At 52.6% G+C, this 8,508-nt stretch overlaps 1 protein-coding gene across 10 annotated transcripts in view; it reads left to right on the top strand.

Moving 5' to 3' along the window:
* Window positions 1-720: 720 nt before the first annotated feature.
* The window catches only part of LOC119953689 (BTB/POZ domain-containing protein 2-like), a 52,277-nt gene continuing 44,489 nt past the window's right edge, over window positions 721-8,508 (top strand). The window contains exon 1 of one of the 10 annotated variants that reach the window (XM_038778232.1): window positions 721-743. Coding sequence is in view for 9 of the 10 variants with exons in the window: in XM_038778222.1 (XP_038634150.1) it covers window positions 4,022-4,464 (443 nt within the window). In the remaining variant the exon portion in view is untranslated. Of the gene's footprint in view, window positions 744-3,947; window positions 4,465-5,809; window positions 6,169-8,508 lie in introns of those variants that run through there. The other 9 variants (XM_038778222.1, XM_038778221.1, XM_038778223.1 and 6 more) reach the window with 9 other exon arrangements.

The following is an 8,508-nucleotide window of genomic DNA, read 5'->3' as shown; positions in this document are numbered from 1 at the left end:
AGAGGAAAACACGGTCCTGGATGTTAAAACTGATTAATATATTTTTGCATCCCTACTGCAGAATTTCCTGAACAAGAGCACAATGTAGCCTCAGTAACTGCATTGCCGGCACCAATAAACCAGAGGATTCACCCAAACCAACAATAAATGTGGCTGTAGTCACAGACATGACAATGGCAGGACTGCATTTACTGCATTAACGTCTTTGATAACATAATATCGACACAGATTGCACAATCGGACTTTGTGGTTAAAACAGAAACTCGTTTTCATTTCTGTTATCTGCATGATTCAAAATGTAATAACCGATTGCAAAAACCTTGAAGAAACAATTCAGTATATTGCCCCAACAGATATATCCAATGTCAGATCCAGCACAGATGTGTGTTACTGAGCCAGGATTGCCCATTGGATCATTCTATCCTGACAGCCTTGTTATGTAAAAGCCACATCCTGAAATAATGGTATTTGCTGTGTATCCTCTCTATCAGAGTTTTATGAAGACATGGCGTTTAATGGTGTTATGAATGGTGTATTTTTAAAAATGATGCCATAACCTACCTGGGTGCCTCACATATGGGAGAGAAAATATATATTTTAAAAATAATGCTCCATCTAGTGGCAACACGGTGCTTCCCTTTCTGCGTTGCTTGACTACATTGCTCACCAAGATTTTCAGTAGACAGGAGCACTGAGCAGAGTTAGGCCTTGAACACCGCTCTGATTCTGCAGCCCACAGCCTGGTGAGATTTGAACAGTACTTCACAATTTCTGCTGTATTGGATGATATTGGGTTTCTTTACTGACTCCTTTCTGTTGCCTCTTTATGACCTACTCAAAATGACAAACGTGAGCAATTTTACTGCATGGCACATTTTTCAATTTGAATTAGTTAGCATTTTTTCCAATCAATCGTGATGGATTTTGAACAATTTGGAAGCAGCTAATTGGCTGCTAAAGACGTTGAGTTATGAAAACTCAAAGGCCGAGACAAAATAAAAGGCTGGATGGTTAATTTCCAAATAGATCGATGATGTAAAATAATGCAGAATGGTAAGAATGGGCAATGGTGTGTCTTTGCGCACTGTGGGATTTTAAAAAGGAAAATAAGGTTTTCTTTCCCCTTGTCACATTATGATGCCTCATAATGTATATTCAATATAAAAAGCTGACAAGTTTAGTAACCTAGTGGTTACGGGATTGGCCCTAGCAGCCCACAGATAGCGATTTTAAGTCCCTTAATAAAATGTGCTATTGAATTCAGCTAAGTCCATAATTAGTGGACTAGCATCAGAAAATAACCATGAGGGCTGCAGTAAAAACCCAACACCTTCATTGATATCCTTCAGGAATGGGACATGCTGTGACATGGATAAGCGTGAGATCGTCCAATTTGGTTGTAAAAATGGAAAGGCAACTTATTATCCAAATGGGGAGAGATTTTGGGGAGCTTCAATGCAGAGGGAACATGCAGGCACAGCGGGTAATAAATAAAGTGAATGGAATGTTGACATTTGTAGCAAAAGGAACTGAGTATAAAGGTAAGGAAGTGTTGTTGCAACAATACAAGGCATTGGTGAGACCCCACCTGGAGTATTGTGCACAGTTTGGGTCCCCTTATTTGAGGAAAGATGTAGCGACATTGGAGGTTCAGAGGAGGTTTACACCAGAGATGAGGGGTAGTCGTATGAGGAGAGAGTGAACAGTTTAGGCCGATACACTATTAGAAGTTTTTAGAAGAGTTTGCAGAAGAGTTTAGAAGAATGAGGGGAGATCAAATTGAGGTATACAAAATGCTAAAAGGTGTGAATAAAGTAGACGTGGAGCTGATGCTTCCTCTGTGGGACATTCTAAAATGAGAGTCTTAGAATAAGAGGTAGCAAATTTAAAACAGATTTGAGGAGAAACGACTTCTCCCAAAGGGTTGTGAGTCTGTGGAATTCGCTACCCCAGAGTGCGGTGGATGCTGGGACAGTCAGTAAATTTAAGGAGGAGTTGGACAGATTTTTAATCGATAATGGGTTGAAGGGTCATGGAGAACGGGCAGGGCGGTGGACCTGAGGCCAGGATGGGATCAGCCATGGTCATATTGAGGGTGTTAGGCTCGGAAGGCTAAATTGCCGACTCCTAGTTGTTGTGATGTGGAGATGGCGGCGTTGGACTGGGGTGGGCACAGTAAGAAGTCTTACAACAGCAGGTTAAAGCCCAACAGGTTTGTTTCAAATCACTAGCTTTCAGAGCACTGCTCCTTTCTCAGGTGAATGAAGATGTATTTTTTTTTAAACGCATTTTATTCAAACTTGTATCAAAGTAGGTTACAGCAAATAAACACCCCGGGAAACATTCTTCCCAACAATCAACTATACAGTTTGTACAGATTTTTCTCCTTTTTCACCCTCCCCCTCCCCATCACCCACCCTCCTGCGACGAACAGCTCCTCAAACATGGTCACAAACATCCCCCACCTTTTCTCAAGCTCCCCTGCTGAGCCTCTTAACTGATACTTTATCTTCTCTAACCGCAGGAAGTCATACAGGTCACCCAACCATGCTGCTACCCCCGGTGGCGATGCCGACCGCCACTCCAGCAAAACTCGTCTCCGTGCAATCAGAGAGGCGAAGGCCACGACATCGGCCTTCCTCATCTCCATGAGCTCCGGCTTCTCTGAAACCCCAAATATCGCCACCAAAGGGTCCGGGTCCACTCCCTCCTCCACTACCCTGGCTAAGACCGTGAACACTCCCGCCTAGAATCTTCCCAATTTTTCACAACCCCAAAATGTGCGCGTGATTCGCTGGCCCCCGCCCACACCTCACACTCATCTGCTACCTCCTGAAAGAACCATTCTCTCCCGATTCATATGCACCCTGTGCACCACCTTAAACTTGGCCGCTGGGATCTGGTTGGTGGGATCTGGTTGGTGGGATCTGGCTGCTGGGACCGGGCTGCTGGGACGGGCTGGGACCTGTTGCTGGGACTGGACTGATTCCCCTTTAAGTGGGGCCGGGATGCTGGGACCCGCTGCTGGGACCGGGCGGATTCCCCTTTAAGCGGGGCTGGGCTGCTGGGACCGGGCAGATTCCCCTTTAAGCGGGGCCGGGCTGCTGGGACGGACTAGGATGGGCTGCTGGGACCGGGCAGATTCCACTTTAAGCGGGGCTGGGCTGCTGGGACGGACTGGGACGGGCTGCTGGGACCAGGCTGGGGCTTGGCTGCTGGGACCCGCTGCTGGGACCGGGCGGATTCCACTTTAAGCGGGGCTGAGCTGCTGGGACCGGCGGATTCCCCTTTAAGCAGGGCTGGGCTGCTGGGACCGGGCGGATTCCCCTTTAAGCGGGGCTGCGCTGCTGGGACGGGGGGGGGGGTCCCCTTTAAGCGGGGCCGGGCTGCTGGGACCCGGAGGCTGCTGGGACCCGCTGCTGGGACGGCTGATTCCCCTTTAATCGGGGCCGGGGGCTGCTGGGATCGGGGGCTGCTGGGACCCGGGAGCTGCTGGGACCCGGGAGCTGCTGGGATCGGGGGCTGCTGGGACCCGGGGCTGCTGGGAGCTGCTGAGACCCGGGGCTGCTGGGACCCGGGGCTGCTGGGAGCTGCTGGGACCCGGGGGCTGCTGCTGGGATCAGGCTGCTGGGACCCGGGAGCTGCTGGGATCAGGGGCTGCTGGGACCCGGGGCTGCTTGGAGCTGCTGGGATCGGGGGCTGCTGGGGCCGGGGCTGCTGGGAGCTGCGGCTGCTGGGAGCCGGGGCTGCTGGGACCCGGGGCTGCTGGGAGCCGGGGCTGCTGGGAGCTGCTGGGACCCGGGGCTGCTGGGAGCTGCTGGGACCCGGGGCTGCTGGGAGCTGCTGGGACCCGGGGCTGCTGGGAGCTGCTGGGACCCGGGGCTGCTGGGAGCTGCTGGGACCCGGGGCTGCTGGGACCCGGGGCTGCTGGGAGCTGCTGGGACCCGGGGCTGCTGGGAGCTGCTGGGACCCGGGGGGGATTCCCCTTTAAGCGGAGCCGGGGCCGGCCGGCTGTAAACAGATGGAGTCCAAGATGGCGGCGGCGGGAGGGAGCGGCCTTGGCGCCGGCAGCCGGGGGAACCAGGCCAATGGGGGCGGTGGGGGTGCGGGGAGCCCGGGCCTGGGCCCCGGCTGTGTTCCCGCTCCGGGTACCGGCTGCTCCCCGCCGGCCTCAGGCCCGGCTGCCGCCGCGGTGGTGATTTTCCGAGAGCCGATGTATAACTGGCAGGCCGGCAAGACCACGGTGAAGGAGAGATTCGCCTTTCTCTTCAACAACGAGATTCTCAGCGACGTCCATTTCCTGGTGGGGAAGGGCCTGGGCTCCCAGCGCATCCCCGCTCACCGCTTCGTGCTGGCCGTGGGCAGCGCCGTCTTCGATGCCATGTTCAACGGCGGCATGGCCACCAGCTCGGCCGAGATAGAGCTGCCCGACGTGGAGCCCGCCGCCTTCCTGGCGCTGCTCAAGTGAGTGCGGCCGGGGGGGAGCCGGTAATCTACCCCGGGGCCTGGGCCTAGCGGCCGGGGGGAGCCGGTAATCTACCCCGGGGCCTGGGCCTGGCGGCCGGGGGGGAGCCGGTAATCTACCCCGGGGCCTGGGCCTAGCGGCCGGGGGGAGCCGGTAATCTACCCCGGGGCCTGGGCCTGGCGGCCGGGGGGGAGCCAGTAATCTACCCCTGGGCCTGGCGGCTGGGGGGAGCCGGTAATCTACCCCGGGGCCTGGGCCTGGCGGCCGGGGGGGAGCCGGTAATCTACCCCTGGGCCTGGTGGCCGGGGGGAGCCGGTAATCTACCCCGGGGCCTGGGCCTAGCGGCCGGGGGGAGCCGGTAATCTACCCCTGGGCCTGGCGGCTGGGGGGAGCCGGTAATCTACCCCGGGGCCTGGGTGTTCTGTGAGGAGTCGGGGGGCGGTCACCGCCTGTTCCGGGGGGGGGGGGGGGGGGGGGTGTATGGTCCTGTTCTGTGGGGGTGGGGGGGGGGTGTATGGTCCTGTTCTGTGGGGGTGGGGGGGGGGGGGGGGTGTATGGTCCTGCTCTGTGGTGGGGGGGGGGGGGGGGGGGTGTATGGTCCTGCTCTGTGGGGGGGGGGGGGGTGTATGGTCCTGCTCTGTGGTGGGGGGGGGGGGGTGTATGGTCCTGCTCTGGGGGGGGGGGGGGTGTATGGTCCTGCCCTGTGGTGGGGGGGGGGGTGTATGGTCCTGCCCTGTGGGGGGGGGGGGTGTGTATGGTCCTGCCCTGTGGGGGGGGGGTGTGTATGGTCCTGCCCTGTGGGGGGGGGGGGGGTGTATGGTCCTGCTCTGTGGGGGGGGGGGGGGGGGTGTGTATGGTCCTGCTCTGTGGTGGGGGGGGGTGTATGGTCTGCTCTGTGGGGGGGGGGGTTGTCCTGCCTGTGGGGTGGTGGTCTTTCTCTGTTGGGGGGGCGGGGTTGGTCCTGCTCTGTGAGGGGGGGGGGGTGGGTCCCTGCCCTGTGGGGGGGGGGGGGGGGGAGAGGTTGGTCCTGCTCTGTGGGAGTGGGGGGGGGTGGTCCTGCTCTGTTTGGGGGGGGGTTGGTCCTGCTCTGTTTGGGGGGGGGGGTTGGTCCTGCTCTGTTTGGGGGGGGTTGGTCCTGCTCTGTTTGGGGGGGGGTTGGTCCTGCTCTGTGGGGGGGGGGGGGGGGGGGGTGGTCCTGCTCTGTGGGGGTGGGGGGAGGGACACTCCGGTTACTGAGTGATTTCCGCAGCCAGGGCGCTGGCTGTCTCGCTGCCCACCCACCAGCTGCACATTCGCCAAATCCCATCCTGTGTGTGTATAAAACCCTGAGCGCTTGCTGCAGGTTCTTCATTACAGTCACTGTCACCCACACACCTATTGTTTATTTCTCACAGGGCCCCAGGTTCCCGCCTTACTGCCCCACCCAGTTCTTTTCCACTGTTGCATCATTTATGGAATTGAAGACCTAGCGACCCCGCTGTGTATTAACCGTTTGCTGACAGCACCGTGTTTATGCTCCTCTTTAAGCTGCCTGCTCTGCTATATGTTTATTGAACGTGGCACCTGGTCGCTCTTGCCAAGCTTGCAATGCTTTGGAATTATCTATCGTGTAAATTGCCACCTCAGTGTGATGTTTTCTGCTGATCGTTTCAGTGAGAAACTGTAATGATGCACCAGCTCAACGCGATACAGCTGCCAAATTCGTATGACTTTCTTTCTTGCTACTGTTCTTTCACTGCCAGGCTTCAAAAGCTTATTTTAAATAACTGAAGCTATCTGTGTTTTACTGGGCTGGCAGCTTTGATCGCATGACTGTTTTGCATTTAAATGTATTTGCGAATAATTTAATGTGGCAGGCTGCTCAACTTGCGAATCATTCCACTTGAGCCTAATTTTGTCTGAAGTTGATGCACACTTTCTAGTGGAGGGGTTACTGGATACAGAGCAGGATCTGGAAACCTTGGATAATCTGGAAGCTTCAGTCTGGTACCTTGCCCTCCCTCAGTTTAAGAAATCCTGGGACTTGAACCTGTGACTTTTTTCCAGCATGTCATTTAATATCCCATCGGATACGTTAACTTTACCTGTTAGCTGACAGGAAGCCCTGTGGATCTCCATTATTTCTCCCACTTGGTCCTTTTCTATGTGGCAACTGCAGTGGTTAGAGCTATAGAATTAAAAAATGTTTTAGAAGAAATAAAAATGGTTCAGATGGTTTAGCATATTCATGGTACTGGTTGATTGTGCAGCGATATTCCTAAATTTTCAATCATATTTCATTAGCTGACCCTCATCCAGCGGTGGTGATTTAAGGCCAAGTTTCTCCCCTCTTGTACTCGAAGTGGTGGCATGCACTGGAATGCAATGCTGTGAACAATATCCACCTTTAATGCACAGTTCCTGTTTCCAAGTGTGGGGTAGATGATGCCGCAGAGGAGTTAGTCTGATTTTGGTTTCAGCCGGTGTCCATAGTTATTTACTGACAACTGCTGAAAATCAATCCATGGAGAATAACTGTTCTGACAGAAATCCACACAGACCGTTGATTAAACTGTTACTGTTCTGTGTAGAAGTACACATTACTACATAATATATTTATCGACCAAGTCATTGCTGTTACATGTCTGGATGAGAAAATGTTTCTGACAGTTTAGTGACCTAAATCTTTCTTTGACCATGTTTCTGTGCAGTGCCTTGGGATGTTTTATGTTGAGGGGTCTTTGGAACTGCAGGGCTGTAAAGGACAGGGACAGATTCTCTGTATTTGGTATTGCAAAAGGTTAGATTCTGCGAAAATGGCATGCAAATTGAAAGTCCATTTTGAAATTTGAAAAGATTCTTTGAAAGACAGTAGGTCTTAAATTCAGTATTGTGTATTCAAGCAGGTGAGTGAGTGATTTATTAAGTTTGAAAATCCTGGTTCCAAGTAAAATATTTGTTCAGTGCAAAATTAACAGATCACAAGCATATCACTAATTGTAAATCATTCTCTTATGTTAAACTTGATAGGAACATGATGCTGTGGTGTACCTTATTACGTCCAAAGTTTTTCATCTAGCTATTCTGCTTTTGGATTTATTTGTTTTCCAGCTGCTCGCTCCCTTAGCTCAAATCTCCCTGAATTAGGGTTAAATAAAACTAAAGTTGCTCGATTTTGTTAGATCAGTTCCAGGGAGACTTCTTTTCCCTTGTATGGGTTCTCTCTCATAGAATCCCTAGTGTGGAATAGGACATTCGACCCATCGAGTCTGCACTGAGCCTCCGAAAGAGCAACCCACCTAGGCCCATTTCCCCACCCTATCCCCACCTAACCTGCACTTCCCCGGACGCTCGGGGGCAATGCAGCATGGCCAATTCACATCTCTGCACTATGGGAGGAAACCCACGCAGACACAGGGCATAAGTGCAAACTCCACACAGTCACCCAAGGCTGGAAGTGAACCCAGATCCCTGGCGCTGTGTGGTAGTAGTGCTAACCACCGTGCTGCCCAACCTGTTCAACCGTACCAAGTAGACGGACGGCAATCTCTGCACACCCACTTGATTTTTCAAAACTTGCATAAATGGCCCTGTTTCATATACATTTTGTTCATTGTGATACCACTAATTGGTATTGTGACAAAATTGTGTTGGGCATGCCAAATGAGTAAGCTGTCACACACACTGCATGCTCTTCATCTTTGTAGTGTCATGTGGGAGTACCTTTAAGAAATGGGTGTTTATAAATGGGTATGTATATAAATATCTGTAGTGAGAATACCTTTTAGAAATGGGTGTTTACTACTGCAGTGATGTCAGACAGTGGGTGGAGCTGGGCTGTCTGTCAGCTTTTTATTTTTGTTTTTGAGCAGGCTGTAGGGTGTGTTTTAGTTTTGTTTTCGGTGTTGGAGCTGAAGCCAGACACAGCAGCTGTACTGCTGCCATCAAAAGACTATCTCTTGCTCAATTGGTGAATTCAGAATTATAAATGTTTTCAATAGTAACTTTAACCTGATGTGCTTCTGATAAAGATTTTGTTTTTAAGTCGTATGGATGTTAAAAAG

This window comes from Scyliorhinus canicula, chromosome 18, assembly GCF_902713615.1.
Source record: "Scyliorhinus canicula chromosome 18, sScyCan1.1, whole genome shotgun sequence".
NCBI classification, from domain to species: domain Eukaryota; kingdom Metazoa; phylum Chordata; class Chondrichthyes; order Carcharhiniformes; family Scyliorhinidae; genus Scyliorhinus; species Scyliorhinus canicula.
Note: the sequence above shows the minus strand (reverse complement) of the source record. Positions and strands in the feature narration are given on the sequence as shown.